The sequence below is a fragment of the Ambystoma mexicanum genome, chromosome 1q (assembly GCF_040938575.1).
Source record: "Ambystoma mexicanum isolate Mex_15411 chromosome 1q, UKY_AmexF1_1, whole genome shotgun sequence".
Lineage (NCBI taxonomy): Eukaryota > Metazoa > Chordata > Amphibia > Caudata > Ambystomatidae > Ambystoma > Ambystoma mexicanum.
In genome coordinates this window covers 311,533,766-311,558,616 of record NC_090922.1, presented here as the reverse complement: position 1 = coordinate 311,558,616, position 24,851 = coordinate 311,533,766, and the positions used below count along the sequence as shown (strand labels likewise).

The window sequence follows — 24,851 nt, the reverse complement described above, 5'->3', positions numbered from 1 at the left end:
TAAAGCGATTCTTTTGCGTAAACTCATAGGGTGCCGACTTGAACAATGTAGGATTGCGTTTCGATCTGTTGGTTTTCGATATAGTCACATCAATCTGCCAGTCTTTGGTGCTTAACAGCAGATCTAAAAAGGAGATTTCCTTCGGACTGTATGTTGCAGTTAACTTTACATGACCACTAAGAGTGTCAATCCAAGACCGTCATAATTTTTTGATGGGTACCGATCTGTCACCAACTTACTATGGTTGCTGCTTTTAAAACCACATGTCATGAATACAATGGTCCATCTGCTCACTCTTTGGTTCACACCACTTAACTTCACCTCACTTGGCAGTATGCCTGCATTTTTAACGTCTCAGATTGTTGGGTGCGTATTAAAACGGATTTGTAGAATCTGGCCTGGTGGACAGATTTTAGGAGGCCATCCTAGTTATAGTGAACAGGGAACTCCTAGGTGAGCCAAAACCAAATCAAGGAAACGTGGAGAGCAGTCAAGGCTATTCTCAGGAGTGTGTGCGTGTCTCTTATTTTGTACCAGATTTGTGTCAAGGGATATGTTGCATGCACGTTTCTTGGCATGTTGGAGTAGTCTTTTAGGGTATTCCAGATGTTATGCTTATAGCCGGCGACATATCACGTGACTGCACGCAGAGAGCCCCAATATGTACTTCTATTTATTGTTAAAATACTGCATGAGTGGATGCTCTCAATAAACAGAGTTAGAAGAAATCTAATCAGTTTTGTTGGTAACAAAACACACAATTGTGCAAGCACTCTTAGCAGTTAGGTCTCTGATCAGCACCGTACCATGCGATATTACGGAGGCTCATGCGATTTTACAACAGGAAGTCAAATTAACACTGCCGACGCGGGCAAATGGTAAATCAGGGGTCAGAGTTCCATACAGGTGAGCATACTGATGCTTAGGGTGAAAATAATGGTGGTTATGTCTGAATTTGGAATTAGAGGCACTTTCGCACCTTGTCATTCTAGGTGCAAGATAAATAGGGACTTCGGCCCATTTGTTTCCATAGGCCGATGGCGGCTAAACATGCATCATTTAGAGAGTTGAATTTATTTTTTTTCCATTTATGGCATCACATTTAAGTGCTATTTATTGCATTTTATGTGTTCTTGCAATGCAGACCATGGGCTTGTAATGCCCTAAATATGATTGATTTGCAGGCGCTTCAGTGAGAATATGCACCTTGCTCTGAGGTAAGGGTTGTATTTGTATTTATGTGCCCCAACAGCTGTCCAAACGAATGTTGGATTGATGATGTAATTTACATAAGATTTAGAAGACCGTCCTGAAGAAGGCGATCTAATTATACAAAAATCGTTGAACCCGGTTGACATGGTTGTGGTGATGACAATTTTTAATTGCACCACACATTAGGCTGGATACAAAAAGGAATAATTTGGATTTGGCCGGTCTTCAAATGGTCCAATAGACTCCTTTTTAATGGTCTAGGCAACTAGACTGTCAGGTTAATAAAGTTATTTTGTGCCTAGAGATGGGGTAGTAGGTTCCCTACACCTTTAAAACATTTTGATATCATTATTCTGCATGTTGTTGCGTCCTCACTAGTTTGTACACAGTGGTTGAATGGGCTTGGGAGCAGCCTGCTAAGTTAGGTGGGACACAAGATCGATTCTACATAATCCGCAGTGTCCACCATATTGGTCTTTCTACATGGGCAAAATCGTTGTGGGTTTTTGTTTGATTTACCCATCCAGCTATTGAAAGTATTTGACATTTTTAAACAATAGCCAGCTTTTCCTTTCCTATCCACTGTTAGATAGGCGGCACACCAGCATTAACCTAGGCAAGTGGATGGAAAGGCAGGGGTAGTTAGATCTTTCCTCTGTCTCTGTTTTAGCCAAGTATGATTATTATGAAACTTAGCTGGATGAGCATGCACTTAATATATGGTCTGTGTTTGTTAATACATTTCCAGAATTCGGTCTCTTTTGCGTGATTAAAGATAAAAGGGAACCTCAGTGTCCCAGTACTGATAATGTGAAGGACTGGTCAGTTTCCCATATTAAATGAGCGGAAGGCACAGGAAGTGAAGCTGCAGGCTTTACTTCCCCTTTTAAAGTCGGAACAGGTTCATAAACAAAGCAAAAAGATTAGGGGCCCATAGGAACTACGGAGGGGAAGGTTGCCAAAACAGAAATCTTGCCTAACAGTATGCGCACCTTCCTGATTATTTGTCCTCCAAGTTCCCCATGGCTCCTCTTCCCTTCAACTGGGGGTGGGGTGGGGGAGGAGGGGGAGGGCCCTGTAACAATGCACACTCCCAGATGGGGTTTACTGGTCGTCCAAATTTCCCCACCCAGACCAGATATGAAGGAGGCCGCCAGCACTTCGCCTTTCACCACAGGCCACTACCCTTATATGCTACACCAACAAGTGTACACCATTCATGGGAAACAGCTAGTGCCGATATTACCTTTCGACCAATGCCAGTATAGTCATCAATAATGTCACATTTGCTTTTAATCTGGATTTTACCTTCACCCAATCTGGGTACATTACATTGCACGGTACGCATTTAATTTGCAGGGATAGAGCCTACCCATGGTTGCCCAGTAATTGGGTAGGGAATTGCTACATAGGATATGCCCTACCTGCCGCTCTACATACCTGCACCTTCCCGATGCACATCCGCCCACAAAGAAGCACTAACTTGGAAGGTTCATAACAGGAATTGGTTACCCCATACCAACCCAAGGTGTTAAACTGAACAGAGATCGCCTCTCCTGGCTGTCTCGACTGATTGAGGATATTGCAAATGCTACTGCATCATTCCTGACTTTGTTGACCCGCGGGCAGGGTGTCATTCAGATGATGGTCCTTCAGAGCGCTGGACACTTTCCTAGCCTCACAAGGAAGGGTATGCACAATTGTAAGGAGTGAATGCTGTACTTTTATACCAAGTCTCACCAGTAACATTACAGACATTGTCACCCACATCCGCATTACAGTGCTCTCCATAGCAGCCCTGAGTCCACCTGGACTTGTCCTGGGTAGCACATTTTCTAGGACTATTGGGTGCTTCTATTGGACAAATCCTACACATAATACTGGTGCTGATTCAAATTTATCCTGTGTGGTGATGAGTTGCAAATGCCTTTACTATCGCTCATGTGCCGAATGCCCAAAGACTCCCAGACAACTAGAGTATTTTAGTTTAATACCACTGAAGAAGTGCATTCTTATGATCTGCCAGAATGTGATGCTCGTTTCCCCCAAAGATGTGATTGATGAGATTGGAGTGACGGTCTCATGGGAGGGAATTGTGGGGGGAAAATTGAGGTGGTTGATGAACTCCTCAAATACTCTGTCGCCTTTACTATTGTAATGAGTCTATCCTAAATACAAATTTTAACAGTGCCTTATTCCCAATGTAGTGCATGCCCTATGTTCTAATGCACATGCCTCAACCTCCAAGGCCTTACCGTCTATTACCCAACAGTACTCGCTTCCATCCTAGTTCTTGCGTCCGATGATTTTCCCTTTTTTAGAAAGACGCCCTTCTAGATGAGGCGGCTTTAGCAGACATAAGTAATCATTAGCTAGCAAGCCATTCTACCTCAAATTGTGTGGGAATCAGAAGTAGCTTGTGCAGCAGCAACTGTAATGTATCTTAAAAGGTCTTCTGCTGACATCCAGATTGTGCTTTCCAAGCGTGGGAACGTAACCTCTGCTTATATCTTGAACGCTGAGACTGAACATTCACCTGAAACACGGTTGCTTGACTATCTCATGCCATGTCTGCACCCCCTTTCCTATTGAAAAGCATGTATGCTCTCCTGTGTAAAAAAGATATGCCCTTGCCTGGATGGAAGGAGGTTGATGCGCCAAGTATCGTTCTGTCGTTGGGTTGCTGTGGTCCTGTTTATACTGGCTTTGCTGCTTGCTATAAACCCCTTAGGTATCTCGTCCTTGGGATTACCTCCAGGTTGCCAAGGACGAGATAGCTCATCCTTTTTGACAAAGCAGGGATCGCTCAAAACAGTAATCCAACCCCCAGGCTATGTGAGGGGGAGGTCCCACCTCACTGCCAGGGGGTTGGATTACCTTCACACGCCGACGTGAAATTAATTTCATCGCGGCAGCCATTTCGGGCTGCCGCAGTGAAAGAGAAGGTGAGTGCCCTTCTCCCTCTCCCTCGATCTCCGGCTGTATTTCAACTTTTGTGAAAGCATTGCTGGACGAAGAGCGCTCGATCCACACCCAGCAATGCCCACTAAACCACCAGGGATTTGTTTTGAAAGCCGGGGGAGGTGGGGGCTGCTTACAGTAAGCAGCCCCCTTGCCCCCGGCCCCAAAAGCATGGGGGCACATATATGGATAACCCTGGGGCAGATGGCTGATTATCTGCCCCCAGGGAAGGGGGCAAATTGAAAGAAAAAAAGAAGAAAAAAAAGAAAAAAGAAAGGGAGATTTGGGTGGGGGGCAATTAGCCACCAGGGATTTATTTTACATAAAAGGGGGTGGCCCTCTCCCCCTCACCCCAAGGGGAAATAGCGGCAACCACTACTGAAGTAGCAGTTGGAGGTGGGGGAGGAGGTGTGACCGCTTGAGGCGGTGGCACTACAGGAGAAGGAAAAACTAAATGAGATTGCACCAGCCCTTCTGTGATTGAGGACTGGGCCTCCTTTATAAGGCCCTTTTATTAATTCCTCGGCCTCTAGACCTTATGAAAAAAATAGCTCCTCTTCCCCCTGCTGATGCTCCGTACACACTGGCCTTGAAGTAGAAGATCCTTGTTCCAACAAGTTGGTAAAGACCAAGGGTAAATACAGAGGCCCTGAAGGTCTGAAAGAAGAAGTAGCAGACAGAGCCAACTAGTCCACTTTCGTTTGGAGCACAAAGACCAAAAATCCTCAATCTTGAATTTCTGGTTTGGGTCTATTTGACCTAATCACATTTGATCTAATTTATTTGAACTTTTTATTTTGGTCTAAAATGCGGGGTTGACCCCCCCCCCAAAAATCTCCCCCCACTTCCCCTCAACCTAATCTATAACCTTACCCACCACCATATATTTAATTAAATTTGACCAAAATTCGAACAAATATTTTAGGTCAAATGTTTTTGGGTCAATGATGCTAATACAGAATTTATGTCAGATGATAAGACAAAGGTACCAAATCCTCTGAGGTAGAAGCCATGATTGCGCCTCTGGTACCCAAATGAAATTCTGCCTGAGAGGAAACCCTAACTGGGAGGAGCACTCTCACGTCTGCCCGCCATTGTAAGCAGAACTTTGTTCTATATCACAGTTGGAAATTATACATGTGCTGCAATGATGGCTGGATACCTGGAAACCCATTTTGACTGTGAACCTCAAGGCAAGTCCCTGTGAGAGGCCAATGGCCCTTTAAGTGTCCCTGCTATTAGCTCCTTTCTTGGCCTTCGTGCACCGAAGCACAACCTTGGCAGACCCCCTGGTGGCAGACTCTGAAGAGTCCTAAACCCGGAGGCTAGTAGCAGTCCCGCAAGGGGGGAAATTGACACCCTGGGGGACAGCCAAACTAGGTTCGGGAGGAACCCTCCCAGACCCAGTACTGCCTTGGGAAGGAGTCAGTAAAGCGGGTGCAGCAGAGAAAATGAAATACAGGAACTCCTCTTAAGATTCGTACTCCTCTTGCCCTCAATTCTGAGGTGGCAGCTTTTTGAAGGACTTACAGAGCACTCATTGACGTTTGAGAGCCTCCTGGAACAAAGCATCACAGAAAGCACACAGATACCAGGCGTGAGGATCAGAGGATGAGCTGCCCCGTCGCACTAGGCCCAGTGCAAAAGACCTGACTGTTGCAATATGGACCAGTAGCCCAGACTGTGGGGCGAGGGAGTACAGAGGGATGAAGGAAATTAGAGGAATAAAAATAAAGAAGGGGTGGGGTGGTGTCTCAGGGAATAAGTTCAGCCAAGCCAGGCGCATTTCATCAAGCTGGCTGGTGGTGTAGCCGGTGGGTGGGGCTACACGCTCCATTCATGCACTGGGTCTCCGCTACCAAAATCGGGCTTTTTAATGCTGAAAAATGTCTCCAATCCTGTCCAAGACACATAACCTCAGGGTCCCCTGGGTCAGAGGGTCATAGGTTCTCGCTGGTCCCCTTCTACCATAGGTGGGCCATTTATTTACAGTGGTTCAATTCCTGCTCTGGATCTTTTCTCCCTTGTGCTGCTTGGTCTCTGGCACTGGATCACTTAGAGAGGGTCTTCTTTGGTGTTCCATGGGGTTTATTGCCGTCTTCTCGGCACTTGTGGGATAAAACAGGGTCTTACCTTGCTATTTACCTCAAGCGCAGGTTTGCCTACTGACTTTGTCCTGCTTTCCTATAAGGAACTTTTACAAGTTACCCAAAACTCATCTGAAGTGACTTTCATAGGTATTTACCAGGACATGGACTTTTTTCCTGTACACCGCCCCTCCCCCGGACTAGATTTTCAGGCCAGTTAATGGAACTTTAGCTGGTACTCGACATGTTATCTGTATGTTCTGAGTTCTGCATTACACTCATGCCTACTGAAATGCTTTGTTACACTTGTGGCTACTTTCGTATTGTTATCTTTTTTAAGAGTGTAATGAGTCATTTTAACTAGAATTACAAGTCAACCGAGTCATGCCTTGTGGTGCCCTCTGGGTATGGTTGCCGAGGATCGTTTCTCTCTCTAGGCCTATATGCATTTGATGTATAATGTGCATTTGTAGCAACCATGTTATGATGTGCTAGGGGCTTAGTAATATTGGAACTGTTTATGTGACATCTTGTGTCCGGATAATAACTAACTGAATGATGTTTTACTGTGTCAAAGTTTCCCTTTTCTTTCCGCGCCCTCTGTAAATTATATGTGCAGTGCCTACCACCATAGAGTGGATGTACATGCTAGTAGTAACAATGGATTGGCCTTAACTGGCTAGTGCTTTTTTTTTATTATACAAACACTGGTTCCATCAAGTGCTATGTCTAACTGAAGTACTTATTTTGACCGGATGGAGATTATATGTTCGAGTTTAATAAAGCGTATATTCTTTCAGTATGGAAGTGTTGGGTGTTTTCATTGGTCAATTGTGTGGCCTAACTGACATTTACTACCAGCCTTCCTTCCTCCATTGAGGTACGCCCGATTTCTCAGCCATAGCTACTAACTTGCTTGGCTTCCCGTAGGTTGGAATCACCGTTTCACCATTTGGTTAGGTGGTTGCAGATTCCTAACCAGAGGGGTGTGTAAAAACCTCCCTAACAAACATGGACAATGCCTGTTTCTCTGTATGTGCCACACCTCTTAAATTCTCTGGGAAGGTAACCCTAAAGTACAGAAACTTTTATTTTTTAAAATTTAGAGACATTAAGATCAAAACGGTGTTAGGAATTTCTGTTGCCTCCTACTACTAAGATATTGGTCCTTGCACTGTCGACAGGAAGATATCTCTCAGTCATGTAGTATGCATACCTATCTTGATAGAGATCACATTCTCCACAAAAATAACTAAATCTCATATTACACAATTGTATATTTCACAGTTCATCTCAATTAGGTATTTCTTTGCACAAGCAAGTTGTCACTACCCTTCTTTTATTCAGTGAAATTTTACTTTGTAAATAAAAGGGTTATTGTTCCGATTGAATCTGGTTTAAGGGACCCTCAATAAAGACTTAGTTTCATCATAACAGACTTCCCGTAACCTTGGGGGTTAGTTATTTCAGTCAATACGATAGGTCTCTTGTTGCAAGAGACCGGTCATCAGATGACTCTATAATAGGGAGAAGTGGAATTACTTTGTGGAGATTTTGTAGTCCTTCTGTAAGCAATTATTAAGTTTGTGTTGGGGACAATTCCTAGAAATGTGCCAATTCCATTTTACCTTCGAGACCCCAGCACTTTTGCTGGATTTTAGGACTTTTAATTTTTCACCTGGAGAGGGTGAGACCTTTTTCCCCACTCATGTATTTTTCTGTGATTTAAACACTGCGTTTCCTTTGGCTTTGGAGTCTGACAAACTTCATAGGCATCATCTTTTTACATTGTGGAACACAGCACCTTCAGTGCAGTGGCACAGGCAAGTCTCTCAGATTTCCCCAAGGTTTAATTACCTTCTCTTGGATAACTACTGTTGCCAGGAAGATCCTCTGGACTCCCAGGAAGCCGGACTGACCAAGCCTGAGCCACCTCAACAGAGTGCTGGACCCCAGATGCAAGGAAAGTCCAAAGTGGTAGCTGAGAACTGCATTGATGCTATTTGCTGAGAGGCAAGGAGCTCAAACCGCGAAGTGCAGCTGAATTGAAGTTTTGCCCTTTGCTGCTGCTGACTGTCCCATTGCAGTGCAGGAGTCCCCAGAAGTCCTCCTCTTGTCCCCATGACTGAAGCCCAGGAACAAAAGGATCTGCACAGCTGCACAGGAACAGAAGCCAGCTGGAACCATTTCTTCCAACCATAAGGTACTGTAAAACTAAGGGAACTTACCTCTTGTTGTATAGCCTTACTTGTTCTCAGTTCAGACTTGTCTTGGTTGCTTCTGTAGAGTTGCTTGCATCTTCTACCCCTCACAAGCCTCCCAGCTTGTGGCCCTACATTGATTCTACTTTTTCTACAAAGACTTCTAAAGCATTGTGCAAGACCTTTACTTACCTGCAAGAAGTGCTTCAACCCACCTAGACTTTTGCCCAACTGACATTGGCTGGCCTGGCTCCCTGAATGACTCTTCTTCCCTCCGATTGTGTGTTTTACCTTCCTTACAAGAAAGGGTTAACTTGCTTTGCACTGGGTGTTCAAAAGTACTTACCTGCTTTAGAATATTTGTGTTACCTTTGTTTTATTCTAAAACCCCTTTTCTTTGACCCTCATTTCGGTATTGCTCCAAATGTACCAGTGATATATTAATGTCCACAGTGTCCTAGCTATTTAAGTCACCTGAGGGTGTAGGAAGAGAATTTGCCATCCCAAATGGGTACTTGCTGATTTAGAGAAACTAAGAGTGTGTATTTGTGTGTTACTGCTATATTGCCCCTTCTGAAGAAGGCTTATTCAAACTGACTGTTAAATACATTAATAATTGTTTTCTCAAGAAACCATGAGTTTAAGTGTTTATTTGGATACTTGTCACTGTGAATCTCTGTGTAAAAACCCTACTGCTCACATTGACACCTCTTGAGATAAGCCTGGCTGCTCAGCCACACTACCAACCTGTGTAGTACAGACATTTACCAAAGGTTGGGTTCCTATTGCCAGGAGGTCAAGGTTGTTGTAGTGCACCCCAAGGGTACTGCACCAAATCTTGCCTAACAGTTTGGATTTGCGAGAATCCTTCGGTATGAGAAACATTTACAAATTATGGTACACAATGACATTAAAGCATGTTGATCATATTGTACCTCTCTTCCTCATCGTCCTCATCGCCCATCGCATCATCAATGGCATCATTCATCATTTCCTCCTTCATGTCCATGATCTCGGACTGCTTCTCAAACTCCATCATAATCTTCTGGATTTGGGGAAGTTTAAGCTGTGAACAAATCACACCGGGCAGTTACATTCAATCTCTCGACCTCTTAGAGATAGGCAGCAGATGAAAGGGAAAGATAGCATGTTGTAAGCCAACAAATACAACGTTTTCAAGATGATGGCTAAGATGGTAAGGTACAGCAACACTGCCTTCTGAAGAAGCACTTCATTAGCACCCAGAACTGAATTATGGAATCCTGACAAGACATTCAGATGCCAAGGCATTTTGGCAATAATTGCCAGCCAGCATAACCATGGATCCCACGGCCATGCAGAATTCCATCTGCCATACAGTAAGTATGTCGCTCACCCTGCTTCCTCATGATGTTAGCCCCTTAGCTGCCAACACCTTTCCGCCATTCACGCAGCCTGCTTTGCTTGCCTTTTACTTTGCTCCTGGGCTACTAGAGGAAGCCTCCCATATCTGCCTCCTTTACCCCTGACATCAGTCCTGCAGCAGCAACAGTAAAGAGGGACTTTTGTCTGCAGGCAATCAGGTGTCAGTTGCTCGGCAGCCCCTTTTCTCTCTTTCATCATCCGAATTTCTCAGCTATGCTAAGGACCCAGCCAGGAAATCATTGCATTAGTGCCCGAAGCTCCAGACTTATACTGGTGGTTGAAAGTCCTTATCCGTACCTTATGTTTCACTCTGCTGCTAACCAGTATTGTTCAAGCCCCCCCCCCCCCCCCCTAGTCTTCACCTCATGCCCATAACTCGTGTGTGCTGATAACATCTGTTACGGCCCTCTCCTCCATATTGTAGTACCTACATATTAAAGAAAGCAACCTAACAACTATGTGGCCTGTGGTTAATCATGCTATGATACAATTAGAAAATAATATGTGGTCTAATTTACTAAATTCCCAAGTATACAGACCTACTGCAGAGCTTGCAAAATACAACAAATGCTAGTGGATCAGCTTGTGTAAAAGAATCCACTGATGCAAACAGATGAACGCTTTCTTCTGGGGGGTTTACAAATTATCTTGGACATCACTCTTCTAACCCTTAATCTTGTTTTCATTCTGCAGAAACTGCTCTTCTGTCCATTACTAATTGTTTATTCTCATCACATCACACTTAACTTTTCTCTATCCTTGATCTTTCTGCAGCTTTTGACGCTGTGGCCCTCATCTTTGGCGTTCTCAGCTCTGTTCTTCAGCAGTTCTGTTCCTATGTTAATGATCACAGCTATTCAGCCTCCTGGGCTGGCTAGCAATCCTCTGGGGTCCTCTCGACTTTAGAGTCCACAAAGGCTCCATCCTTGTTAGTTTTTTGTGTAAAGTACAGTACGGGACAAGATTTTTGAAAACCCACCTTTAGTGAACAAGGTTATACCCCTTAGGGTTAGCCTCAACTCCCAAAGGTTTGGTAGTAATGGCTGAGTAGCCAGGCTTAGTCTAAGAGGGATGAGGGCTGCAGTGAGGCACATACAACTCGGAGCATACACTTATTTCAAGGAAACACTTACACACTAGCAGTTATATATAAAAATGTATTTATTTTATATATACTAAGGCTTATAACATTTAAGTAAGGTAAGTACTATCACACAGTAGTATAAAACACAGAATACTTGCAATATCCAAAGGATAAAAATACTTTTGTAAGGTAACATAAAAATGTAGCAGAAACGTCTGAAACAAGTATGCAAAACTTTGGACTAACTTGTGTAACTTTAGTTAACCCCTGCTTAGCCATTCTTACGAAGTCCAGCCCTATCCTAGGTGAGTCTCGCAAAGTCATGGGGGGCACCGTGGGGTCCAGTGACCAACGGCTGAGGGAGAAAAGGCAGGTAAGCAGTAGACAAGGCAGAGTTGAAGAGGTCTTCAGGTTTACAGGTGAGTATTAGTTAGGTTTCTTTGGGTAATAAGCACAAAGTGTTGTCCACCCCAATGTAGCGCAATGTAGGTCTGGGAGGGGATGCAAGTAACAGCTTACCTCCATCCCTCCGAAGCACAGGGACAACAAAGCAGGCCCCCAGTAAGTATTAGAGGCTGAACAGTACCTTGGAAGTGAAGAAGCTGGTACAGCAGGACGTTCCCCAAGCAGAGGCGACATCAGACCCTGGTTCAGGATTCTTGGCCTAGGGACTAAAGAAAAGAACTGGCAATGGATCTGGTGGTTGCACTCAAGTAGTTGGACGCTCAGCAGAAGATCTTTGCAGCACTGGCTCGTTAGTGCCTCTTTCAAGGCTCGGTTGAAGGACGGTTGTCATGCGGTGGAGTTCATACCCTTTCTTGGTCCTCTTCTCCTCTGAGGTTAATTTCAGGAGCGGGATCCAGTCACTGGAGGTCCAGAGGGATACCTACCAAGTTTCAAGGGAAAATGTGCTTCATACGACGCTGCATCGCAAAATGGCACAGGACCCCGGGCATTGAGGAATTGCAGGCCGTGCAGAGCACAGCTGGTCCAGGGATGGCCTAAAATGGAGTTTGTCTTGGGACTGGCTAGGCCCACCAGTGCAAGGGAGGAAGTCTCCTCTTCAGGGCTTCCCCGTCCATGGAATTTGACGTCGGGACTGCAGCTCTTACTCAGTCGGCTCTGGCGGTCGCTGGAAGTGGCTGCGGATGTCATTCAGACTCTGGGTTTCTGCTTCAGGGTCCTGGTCTTTTTTGGCAGGAAAACTGGCTGAGCACACCAATCACGAGACATGCATTCATTCAAACTTGGGGGGTGGCTATCCAATGGGGAAGCCAGCCTCCCAGCACAAACTGGTTCTAGGCAAGCACACTGTAGGACAAAGACATGGGGAGTTCGGTCACCTCCCCCCACCTTCCTGTCCTTTCAGTCTTTCCAAGGAAAGCCCACCAAAGACAAAAAGACCCATCAAGACATCCCCCACCCAGGCAGGTAGGTAGAAGAAGGCTCAAGAAAGACCAAGTTATCAAGAACAGGGCTTAAATTACAGGTACCCTTTTAGGCAAATGGTGACCTTTGTGTCCCCCACCGCAACTGCGATGGTAGCCTGCGACGTCTACAAAAAGTTATGCAAAAAGGTACACTGCCACCAGCCTGGCAGAACTTGGAACAGTAACTAAAAGTTACTGGAGAAGTGAGAAAAGGGAGACCATGTTTCTCCTAAGCAGCCACCTTAAGGTGGGGTCTGCTGATGTTGGCGAGACCAAAAAGTGTCCCCATGCCCTGGTAACATGCGTTAAAACAGGTAAAAGTATCCATGTTTTTAGGCACATACAAAAGTAACCAAAAATCCCAAGTGTAAAAAGCTAAGGTGATACAAAGGTAGCCCCATTGCACTGCACTGTAAGGGTTACATGTGATCGTATCGAATAAATATCGTATAATTTATCGATATTGGTTATATTGTCGAATAAATAAACAAAGAATTAATTTTTAAACAACCCAAAACATCGTGGGCGGGGGGATTACACATTTTGTTTTACAAGGGGTTGGGGGATGGCCTCCAACCAAACTCCCCTCCATTTAAAGCTCCCCTCCAAAAAAAAAACAACCCTTTTTCCCCCGCCCCTTAAACCACTTTCCACATTCCCAACCACATTTAATTACCCTTCTATAATTCATTATTTGTTTTTCCTTCGTTTTCGGTTCGTCCAAAATTGCATGGTTTGTTATCTATTCGATAACATCACTGCATACCCATTGCAAGTTGCTGTGTGCCAGGTTAAAAAAGTACAAAAACATAAAAGACAAAAGGGAAACATAGCCTAGAGAGTAGAGGGGATGAGTTTGGTTTTTTAGGGTTCCAGTGGTTTAAGAAAAGCTTCCCAAAAGAGTGTCTTCTGCGTGCATAAGGTTTTGGAAATGGCAGAAAAAAAGCCTCTTCCGAAGACAGTATTGGCAGTGGAGTTGGAATTGCTCTGTCGAAGGGATTATACCTCAACGATTCCATGGACACTGGCTGCCAAGAGGGGCCCCCCACCCCCGCATCCACGGGCCCATGAAGCATAACGGTGCCGATATAGGAGGAAGAGAGATTGTCGGTGGAAGGGGCATTCTCGGATTCCAATACATTCTTGGACTGTACAGATTCATCCCCAAAGATGCAGACGGCAAAGATTTTGGCCCTGCATTCACACCGGACGCAGACAAAATGGCCAACATCATTGACACTGAGAGGGCCGGCCATTTTGAGATGCCCTGTGATGGCATGTGTCACAGGTTTATCAGAGGTCATGCATGCTTGGCTGGTATTGCAGGAGCTTTCAATAGTTCTTTAGCCATTTTTTTTTTTTAGGGATCCTCGGCAGAGCAGGTAGATGTGGACTTTGGACAAGCCAATGTCCAATTTGCTCTCTCAGACTGGCCGGTACAATGTTTAGCTCCTTTGAGGGGAACCTTTGAAATCAATCTGGTTTTATTAGCCTCAGAACGGGGATCCTTGGCATTGCTGGTAGACTACTTAGCCCCTTTCTGGGGAACCTCAGGAGTGACCCCAGTACCATTATCCCCCAGAGGGGGAACCTCAATGGGAACTCTGGTATTCAGCTTAGAACCAGAATGGGACACATCAGGGCAAACCCTGCTGATGTTACAGTGGGTACGATTCCTCCCTGACCGGGATGACCCCGCGAAGGAGTCACCTGGACGGGGTACTCTGAAAAGGAGGGTACTCACCAGGCAGTTTCTATTTTCCACAATTCCCATAAGTGGACGAGGGAAGCGCAGTGGAGGACCTCCTCCCACCTTCTTTCGAGTGAGTGGACCGAGAGGGAGTCACAGTAGAGCATGCGTTCCAACGATGGTCTGGGTCTAGACACTCAAGGTAAAGATTGTGAGGGGTGGCTGCCACGTAATGACGTCCGCAGGAGAGACACGAGACAAAGGCCTTATGCTCAGTCACAGGCGGAGGAAAAGAAAACTCCTGCAGTACCGAGGCCAGAAGAGAAAAAGCAGGGCAAGAAAAAGATATTCTGGTGCTATGCACGCCCGATCCAGACCATGCAGAGAAAAAGACTGAAGGGTGATGCGCTGGGCAGGGCTCAGGAAGACGGGGCTAAATCCACATGTGCTGGCCTAGTGTAAAAATAAAAAAAGGACAATGTTTTTGGATGCCATCAAGTGCTTCGGTCCCATCTCGAACGACAGAATATCCCACAAGTATGGCGGAAAGGAGACAGGACGTAGGAGCTATATGATACATTACTCACCGTAATCATATTTCTGATGCTTGATCTGCTTAGATTCACATGCTGTGCATAGGCCGACATCTAGTGGAAGCTGCAGAGTATTACAGTTTGTTTTTCGAAACTCGAAAATGGGCGTCGACACAGGGCGTGCCAGTAATACTATCCCTAGTGTGACGTCCACTGTACTCATGATCCCTCACGCGTCTAGGACCCAAAGATTGTATTTTTTCTGACATGAGGTAGCATGAGGAGTAGCGCGAGTACAGATAATCCAAGAAGATAGATAGAAGATAAGACTACAAGCATCCATGCGCCTTCTCTCAGAGGGGAGGAAAGGTGGGTCGCATGTGAATCTAAGCAGATACAAGCATCAGAAATACGATTACGGTGAGTAATGTATCCCTTATGAGGCTTGTGGAATCTGCTTGGATCACATGCTGTGCATAGATTAGCGAGCAGTGTTAGAAGGAGGTGGGATCTGAGAAGGGTCATGAGCAAATAAATGTCTTAGAACCGCTTGTCCCACTTGAGTATCTGTCTTGGAATGGGTGTCAAGTGTGAATAGAGCTCCAAGTAGCTGCTTTGCAAATGGTGTCAAGGGGTACATTTACAATGAAAGCCAGAGTGGCCCCAATGCCTCTTGTAGAGTGGGCTCTTGGCGAGTTTTTTCAGAAAGGGAGTAACACAGCTGGATACAGTTAACAATCCACTTAGAGATGGCACCTTTAGAGACGCGATCTCCCTCTCTGCCTGTAGCTACGGAGACAAACAGCTGGTCTGTTTTCCTTAGCGGTCTGCTCTTGTTTACATAGTAGAGGACCGCCCTACGCACATCTAGAATGTGTAGTTTTTCTTCAGCCGAGCTTTGTGGGTCTTGGAAGAAAGCCGGAAGCTCGATGGACTGGTTCACGTGGAATTTAGAAATAACCTTAGGTGAGAACCTAGGGTGTGTACGTAAAACCAGTTTATCTTTATGAACTGTAAAGAATGGATCCTGCACTGACAGAGCCTGAATTTCACTGGCCCTTCTTATAGATGTAATTGCTAATAAGAAGGCCGTCTTATAAGTCAGGTGTTTGAGACTGCTTTTATGCATGGGCTCGAATGGGGGGGCCCATGAGTTTAGATAGCACCACGTTAAGGTCCCATCCTGGTGGTGGGTTTGAAATAGGAGGGTGAAGTCTCTTTACTCCTTCCATGAAGGTTTTAACCACTGGTACTTTCCACCATGACACCTTGTTATGGGAGGTGGTGTATGCTGACAGTGCTGCCAGGTGTACCTTTAGAGAGTTAAAAACCAACCCTGCGTCCAGCAGGTGGAGCATGTATGTGACAATTGTGGAAGGGGTGCAATCAACCGTGTTGATTTGCTTATTCTGGCACCAGATAACGAATCTTTTCCATTTGTCAAAGTAGCAGTGCCTCGCGTTTGGCTTCCTAGATTCTTTTAGGATGTCCATACATCTCGGTGGTAATTTGAGATGTCCAAACTCTATGACCTCAGGAGCCATGCTGCCAGGTTCATTGAGTTGGGGATGCACGGTTTGACCTTGGTGCTGGGACAGTAAGCTGTACCAGCCCGGGAGTTTGATGGGTTCGCACACCGCTAGTCTGCGTTAAGTGTGGGAACCACGGTTGTCTCGCCCACATGGGAGAAACTAGGACGAGCGTCATCGATCCTCTGTTCATCTTGTTGACCACCTTCCTGATGAGGTGTTGGTGGAAAAGCGTACGCAAACATCCCTGACAAGTTCATCCACAGGGCGTTCCCCTGGGAGGCTGGCTGGGGGAACCTGGATGCAAATCCTGGGCACTGTCTGTTTTCGCTTGTGGCGCATAGGTCTATAGTGGGGAAACTCCACTGAGAGAAGCTATCTTATACGATTTCTCTGTGTAGACACCATTCGTGTTCCTCTGCGAGCATGTTGAGATGACAGGAAGATGTTCCGTCTGAGTGCCCATATCCATATTTTCTGGGCAAGCTTGGACAGATTTGGTGAACGAGTCCCTCCTTGCTTGTTCAGGTAAAACATGGCTGTAGTACTGTCCGCTCGGATCTGCACTGATAGATTCAACAGGTAGGGCTTGAACGCTTGAAGCGCTCTGAATACTGCCAGAAGTTCTAGCAGGTTGATATGATTCTTGGCCACTGAGTGAGACCAGAGACCCTGAGCTGTGTGGTGGAGATGGTGAGCTCCCCACCCTGTCAGGCATGCATCGGTTGTGACTACCGCCTGTATCTCGGGATCGTAAAAGGGTTTCCACTTGGATAGATTTTCTCTTGTCCACCAGTGAAGGCTTTGTACAAGTGTTGGCGAAACGACCACTAGATCGTCCCACTGACCACTTGCCTGAGACCACCGTTTTGCCAACCATTCTTGCATGGGACGCATGCGCAGTGGGGGACCAGGTAAATACATGACGCCACCATGCCCAGCAAGGAACAAGTTACTTACCTGTAACTGTTGTTCTCCAGCATGGGTCTGGCATGGATTCACATGCTCATGAATATTCCCCGTCGTCAGGCTGGGAATCCTTGGTAAAGAAAAAATCAGTATCAGTTTCGTTTCTGATCTGTCTTTCTTAGAAGTAACCAATCACTGATCTCTGGGTCATACTGCCCCCAGCCAATGACTGCCCTCTCCCTAAGCCCCGCCTCTGGCAGCCATCCTCAGATTTGGTAGCACGCAAAGTGGCAGTATGACCAAGTGAAGAGCCGCAGAGGGGTAGGTGGGAGTGTTCGCATGTGAATCCATGCCAGACCCATGCTGGAGAACAACAGTTACAGGTAAGTAACTTGTTCCTTCTCCAGCATGGGGTCTGGCATGGATTCACATGCTCATGAATAAAAGAATACATAGCAGTATACACATGCACAACCACGGGAGGTGGCAAAGGCTCAACATTAAGCATTACATCCAAAACTCAACATTAAGCAATTCTTACCTCCTCACCAGGCTCACCTTAGGCGAACAGGTTGCGCAGCACTGCTTGGCCGACCCTGGACTCCTCCCTGGAGTCCCGATCGATGCAGTAGAATCTTGTGAAGGTGTGCGTCGACCTCCACGTAGCAGCCCTGCAGATGTCCAGCAGGGGCACACCAGACAGGAACGCCGTGGTAGCAGCGATCGCTCTGGTCGAATGGGCTCTCGGACGGCCGGGCAGCGGTCGGTTTGCCAACCGGTGACAGTGCATGATGCAGCCGGAGAGCCATCTGGAAATGGAAGTCTTCGAGAGAGCCTTCCCTTGATTCACAGACCCAAAGTTCACAAACAGTTGTGACGTCTTCCGAAAACTCTTCGTGCGGTCCACGTAGAACTTCAGCGCTCTAGCTACATCCAGCGAGTGCAAAGTCCTCTCGGCCGGCGTCGAAGGCGACGGGAAGAAAACTGGTAACACGAAGGGCTCGTTCAGGTGGAAGTCCGACGGCACCTTGGGCATGAAGGAGGGGTGCGTCCTCAGCACCACCCTCGTGTCATGAAAAGTCAAGTATGGAGGCTTGCAAGATAGGGCCTGGATCTCTCCCACTCGTCGTGCGGAGGTAATGGCCACGAGGAACGCTGTCTTCCATGACAGGAACTTCAAAGGCGCTGAATGCTTAGGCTTGAATGGGGCCCCCATGAGCCTGGTCAGCACCACAGTAAGCTCCCACGCCGGGGCAGGAGCCTTCACCGGCGGGAGCGATCGGAATAGTCCCTTCATAAATTCCTTCACCAGGCGATGAGACCACAAGGACGCCCGTCCCGTAGTCCTGGTATATCGGGATATGGCAGCCAGATGTATTTTGATGGAGGCGTGAGCAAGACCAGCTTTGGTCAGCGACAGTAGGTACGGCAGTACTAGAGGGGCCGTAATCCACAGAGGGTTAATCTTCTGTGCACGGCACCAGACAGAGAACCTCTTCCACTTATGACCGTAACACTTAAGAGTTGAGGACGCCCTGGCTTTTGCAAGAACCTCTCTGCAGTCAGCCGGGATATCGTACCCTCCAAACTCTAGCGCTGCAGGAGCCAGGCCTGCAAGTTCAGCGACTGTGGGTCGTGATGAAGAATGGTGGCTCCTTCTCTGGAGAGAAGATCCGTGTCCGCCGGCAGCTTGACTGGTGGGGACGTTGACAAGTCCAGAAGGTCCGGGAACCAGATCTGCCTTGGCCACGCCGGTGCGACGAGGATCATTCTGCACCTGGACTTCTTGAGCTGGTTGATGGGGCGGAGCAGCAACGGCAACGGAGGGAACGCATATAGAAACAGGCCGTCCCAGGGGAACGAGAAAGCATTGCCCATGCTCCTTGGCTGCGGGAACCTGCTGGCGAACCTCTGGCACTTGGAGTTCGTCGCCGTCACGTAAAGGTCGATCCGGGGTTTGCCCCATCGTCAAAAGAGCCGATCCACCTGGTCCTGATGTAGTTCCCACTCGTGGCACGAGCGCAGCTCCCTGCTGAGTGAGTCGGCGATGGTGTTTTTTTATTCCTGCCAAGTGGAAGGGAACCAGAAACATCCCCCGAGCAGCGGCAGCCCAGTGCCACAGATCCTGGGCCTCCTTGGATCGGGCTGGGGATCTGGTGCCCCCCTGCTTCCGTATGTAGAACATCGTGGTGGTGTTGTCGGTGAAGATCCTCACCACTTTGTCCTTGAGGGACGGAAGGAACGACTTGAGCGCCCAGAACACTGCTCGGAGCTCCAGAATGTTGATGTGGAGAGACCTCTCCTCCGGGAGCCAAAGGCCTCTTGCGTGGAGATCTCCGGTGTGGGCCCCCCCAATCCTCCAGAGAGGCGTCCGTCATCACAGTCTCCTGAAACGCAGGTGTTTGAAAGTCCATGTCTGTAGTGAGGTGAGCACGGGTACCCCACCATAGGATCGCCCGACGGAACTCCTCGTCAAGAGGGATCCTGTCCTCGAAGCAGCCCGTCACCTGAAAACAGCGGGCGTCGAGGAACTCCTGTAGCAGACGCATCCGAACTCTGCAAAGGGGTATCAGATAGATGCATGAGGACATCATCCCGAGGAGGGACTTGATGGACCTCACCCTGGCCACGTCCGTGGCTAGCAGGCGCCGCACCTTACCCAGGATGGTCTTCATCCTCTCCTCTGACGGGGAGGCCAATTGCCCCACTGTATCGAGCTTCGCTCCGAGAAACAGTGCCACTTGCGACGGAACCAGGTGGGATTTGGGGTAGTTGATGGCGAACCGTTCTCGGTCCTCGCTGTGTGTTCGACGGCGAGTTCTCTTGTCCTTGCCCGGATTAGCCAGTCGTCGTGGATCCCCTGCAGGCGCAGCCGCGGCGCCACTGGTGTCAGGCACTTGGTGAATACCCTGGGTGCCGACTTTAATCCGAAGGGTAGGGCTATGAATTGGTAGTGGCGTCCCTGAACCACGAACCTGAGAAACTTCCTGTGCCCTTTTAGAATGGGGATGTGGAAGTAAGCATCCTCCAGGTCCAACAACGATAGGAAGTCGCCCTCCTCCAGCTGTCCCAGCCCATGCTGGAGGGCGACCATCCTGAATTTCTGCGCCTTGATGTATTTGTTTAACCGACGCAGGTCCAGGATGGGGCACCAACCGCCTGTCTTCTTTCTGACGAGGAAGTATCTGGAGTACACTCCGGAGCCCCGGAGCCTCCTGGGGACGAGCTCGATGGCACCTTTCTTGAGCATCGCCCTTACCTCCAACAGCAGTTGAGGGACGTGATTCTCCTTCCTGGCCACGGGAGGAATGCGAGGGCACTTCTTTTGGAATTCCAGCGAGTGCCCGTTGGCTAGGGTGTCTAGCACCCAACGGTCGGTGGAGATGGACTCCCGCACGCTGACGAACTTCGTCAGCCGGCCTCCCACCGGGGTGCTTCGGTGGGGGCCCAATGACACGGCCGGGTCAGTCTTGCTTGGAGGCGGCCTTGCCTCCTTGGCGACGGCGGCGGGATCCCCCTTGCTTGCCGCAACGTCTGTAGGCCTTCTGGGAAGAGGAGCGGGCCGCCTGGCGGTAAGTGGAAGAGCCACCGCTGGATCCTTTGGAGGCACCCTGTCTGCCTCCGGAGCTCCGAAAGTGCCGTTCGTTGTTGAAGTACCCCTAGGGCCCGGGCCGTCTCTGAGTCGGTCTTGATGGCCTGGAGAGACTCGTCCACCACCTTACCAAAAAGGTTGTTGCCGTCGAACGGCATATCCAACACTCTGGTCTGGACGTCCTGGCGAAAGTCTGTCGCCTTGAGCCATCCTGGTCGTCGGAGGCAAACTCCATTGCCCAATTGGCGAAATCCGGTATCGGCAATGTCCGTTGCACCCGTTATGGCGTGATCCGACGCCACCTCGCCTTCCTGCAGAATTTGTAGGGCCTCTGCCCTCTTGTCATCAGGTAGAAAGTCTAGCAGGGGAGCTACCTTGAACCAGAGCTCCCTGTCGTAACGGGCCACGATCGCTAAGGCATTGGCCGCCTTAATCGTCGTCGCCGCCGACGAGATGACTCGTCGTCCCATGGAGTCCAACTTCTTGCCGTCACTGTCCGGCGGGGAAGTGGAAGTTGAAGCCGCTGCACCCGCTGCTTTCTTCTTACCCGCTGCCGAGACGACAGAGTCCGGCGTGGGCTGGGCCCTGAGGCACAAGGGGGCGGCATCGGGGACTCGGTACTTCTTCTCGTACCTGTCCCTCTTGGCGGGTGTCGTGGAAGGGTTCTTGAGGACAGCAAGCCCCTCGTCCCAGATGTCATTGAGCAAAGGCACCGCGAGGACCGTCTTCCTCTTAGCCTCTCGTTGTTGGTAAAGAAACCCTTCCTTTTTATGTTCTTCAGGGCAGAGCTGGAAGAGCTTGGATGCCTTGGTTATCATGGCGTGAAAGGAGCCAATTTCGTCGGCTCGAGAAGCCCGAGGGGGGGTGATGACGGGATGTCCGCTGTGTCATCGCCCGTCCCCGTCGCTGTATCCGTCGCCGTATCCTCTCTAGGGTCCGGCGAGGGGGATAAGGGGTCCACAGGCCTCACGGGCACGAAGGGCGGAGAGGGGTGGACTTTCCTCCGCTTGTTCGGAGGGTTTCCCGACGTGCCCGGTTCTGGATCCTCCGTCGGGGTCCGTGGTAATCTCGTCCTTATCTCGGTACAGAAGGATTGGATCGCCAACAAAATGGCTGCCTAGCTATCCTGGGGCTCAGGTAATGGCTGCGACGGACGGGATGGCCGCTCCACTGGGCCCTCTTCGTCGCCATCGTCGCTATCTTCGATCACGTCAGCGGGGACCGTCCCCTGGGATCGAACCTTCTCGAACCTCTATTTGAGGCCTATGAACCTCTCGTTGAGGCCCTTCTCGGTTTCCACCAGCTCCTCCTTAGAGGCTGATTCCGAGTCTGTAATGGTCACCGCCCAACCCTCTTTTTCCGCCGGGGACTTCACGGGGGTCTTAACGATGGGATGGAAAGAGGATTCCCTCCGCGGTGGCAGGGATACTCTGGGCCCAGAGGCCGATTCCACTGGCGTAGTCTCAGCCGGCTTCACCAGGATCGCAGTGACCACTTCGATGGAGGCTTTTGCAGGCTGGATCAAAGCCCTCACCACCTTAGGTGCGTCCTAGGCCTTTGCCTTGGGGGGAGGGTCAGCGCCTCGCTCCCCCTTCGAGATCGACCGGGGCCGCTCCAGCAGCTTACCCGGGTTCTTGGACTTCCTCTTCCCCGAACCAGAGCGCTGGCTCGTGGTTGAACGTGCCGGGGAAGTCGCGCCCTGCCTGGCAGCCGAAGAGCCCGACCTTTCGGCGCTTCCGGTGCCCACGGACTCGCGGTGCTTGGCCTTCTGTTGGGCCCCCGTCGCCGGGGCACCCTCACAGGACTTAGAAGCCAGCTCAGACTTTTTCTTCGCCTTCTCACCTGCTGATTTTGCAGCAGTATATTCCGAATTCTTTCCTCTGATGGAAAGGTCAACCCCTCTTGCGTGTCCAGGATAGCTCCTAGGAACTGTTTGGAGGTGCTTGTATGGTGAAGGTATGGACTCCCCACCCTGCCAGGGAGGAGTCTGTTGTGACGATGGCCTGTATCTCTGGATCATAGAAAGATTTCCCCTTCGTAAGATTCTCTCTTGTCCACCAGACTCTGTGCTAGTGTTGGCGAAACGACCACGAGATCGTCCCACTGACCACTTGCTTGAGACCACTTTCGCCAACCATTCCTGCATGGGTTGCATGCGCAGGCGCGCGTGGGGAACCAGGTAAATGCAAGATGCCACCATGCCTAGCAAACACATCGCTTTCTGCACCCTAATTTGGCAACCGGCCTGATATTGAGGAATTCGCAGCAACAGATTTCAAATTCTTTCCTCTGATGGAAAGGCCAACCCCTATTGGGTGTTTAGGACAGCTCCTAGGAACAGTTTTGAGGTGCTTGGTACCAGGCTCGATTTTTTTCTCGTTGATCGAGAAGCCCAATTGGAAGAGGAGGTTGATTGTTCACTGGATGTTTAGTCTGCAAATAAGGGGCGATTCCCCTGTAATGAGCCAGTCGTCCAGGTACGGGTACACTGGGATTGCCTCCCTGCGTAAGTGTGCCGCCACCACCGCCAGTACCTTGGTGAATACCCTTGGAGCAGAGGCTATTCCGAAGGGCAGCACCTTGAATTGGTAGTGCTGGTTGTCTATCTTGAAGCGCAAAAATCTTCTGTGTGCTGGGAACATTGAAATATGAAAATAGGCATCTTTCATATCCGATGTTGCCATGTAATCCCCCTTTTTTAGTAGGGGATTACCTCTTGCAGTGTAGTCATGCAGAATTTTTGTGGCTTGACATACTTGTTTGCAGGGCGCAAATCTAATACTGGGCGCATTGTTAGATCTTTTTTTGGCACAAGGAAGTAGGTTGAATAAATACCCCTGTTTACCTGGCTGCCCGGGACGACTTCTATGGCGTCCTTTGCAAGCAGAAGGGTGATCTCCTCGAGAAGGATTTATCGGTGTTCCAACGAGTGCACCTTCTGTCGTGGAGGATGGTTGTGGGGGTGCCCTAGTAGCTCTATACAGTACCCTGCGGACACTGTGGACAGCACCCATCTGTCCGAAGTGATCCTCTCCCATACGTGGGTGAAGGTGGAAATGCGCCCCCCTACTGGGGATGCATGGGAGGGGACCCAAAGCGGAACGTCACTGTTTACTGGGTGGCGTACCACCTCCGGCAGGGCTGCCTCTACCTCTAATGCGGCCCCTGCGCTGCCCTCTGGGGAAGCCCTGAGATGCCTGGAACGGATTGTTGCCCCATGAGGTTCCTTGATTTTGGTAATAGTTAGAACTCCTCTGTGAACTTTGGCCGCGAAAGCGACAGAAATTATTGTTTCCCCTTTGACCTGAGGGTTTATTTGTGAGTTGGCCGAGAGACTTTAAGGTCTCGTACGCATCCTTAGCTGTCTTTAGGGCCTCTGCCACTGCTTTGCCGAATAGAACGTTCGGCTCTAACGGCAAGTCTATGAGAGTGACTTGGGTTTCGGGTTTGAACCCTGACTGCCTCAGCCAAGCGTGGCGCTTTATAACTGTGCCTTCGGCTATCAACCTTCCAGCGTTATCTGCTGCATCAAAATTTGTTTTTAGGATGCATCCAGATACGGACCTTCCGTCTGCTGCAAGTTGGGCCAACTGGCTTTTTAGTGGCTCAGGTGCGGAGGATACTAAGGCAGCTACCTCTTCCTAGTGATGGCAATTGTAGCTTGCCAAAAGAGTGGCACTGTTGGCAATACGTGCCCGATAGGCAAGTGGAGGCAACTTTCCTACCCTGAGCGTACATTATTTTGCTCTCTTTATCGGGGGGTGCTTCAGAAGAAGCAAGAGGTGTACCTGCCCTCTTTCTGGTGGTTGTTACTACCAGGGAGTTGGGTTTTAATTGACCCCTAATGTACATGGGATCGGAGGGTGCGGCACAGAATAATTTTTCAACTCGTGGATTAACAAGATTTGGGGTTACCAGCGAGGGATCAATCCTACGCTGGATAGATTTTAATATAGGGATAGTCTGGGTAATGGCTCTTTTGTCACCTAGGATCTCTTCCACGAAATCCCTATCTTCTTGCACACCTTGTGTGTCGATATGGAAATGGGCTGCTGCCTTAGCCAGTACCTCGTTGAGGAGTGGTTGATTATCTACCGGTGAGTCATGCACCAGGGGGTCTTTAGGAATCGGGGAGTCAATATGTAGGCTTCAGCCTCATCCTCCTCCTGGTCCTCGTCATCCTCGTAATAAGAGACCCCTGTCTGGTCTTCTACCATTT

General features: G+C 48.8%; 1 protein-coding gene across 1 annotated transcript in view; it reads right to left on the bottom strand.

The window, feature by feature from the left end:
• CHMP2A (charged multivesicular body protein 2A) overlaps positions 1 to 24,851 on the bottom strand; it is a 320,678-nt gene that overhangs the window by 47,699 nt on the left and 248,128 nt on the right. The window contains exon 4 of the mRNA XM_069639042.1: positions 9,397 to 9,527. Coding sequence (XP_069495143.1) covers positions 9,397 to 9,527 — 131 coding nt within the window. The remainder of the gene's footprint in view (positions 1 to 9,396; positions 9,528 to 24,851) is intronic.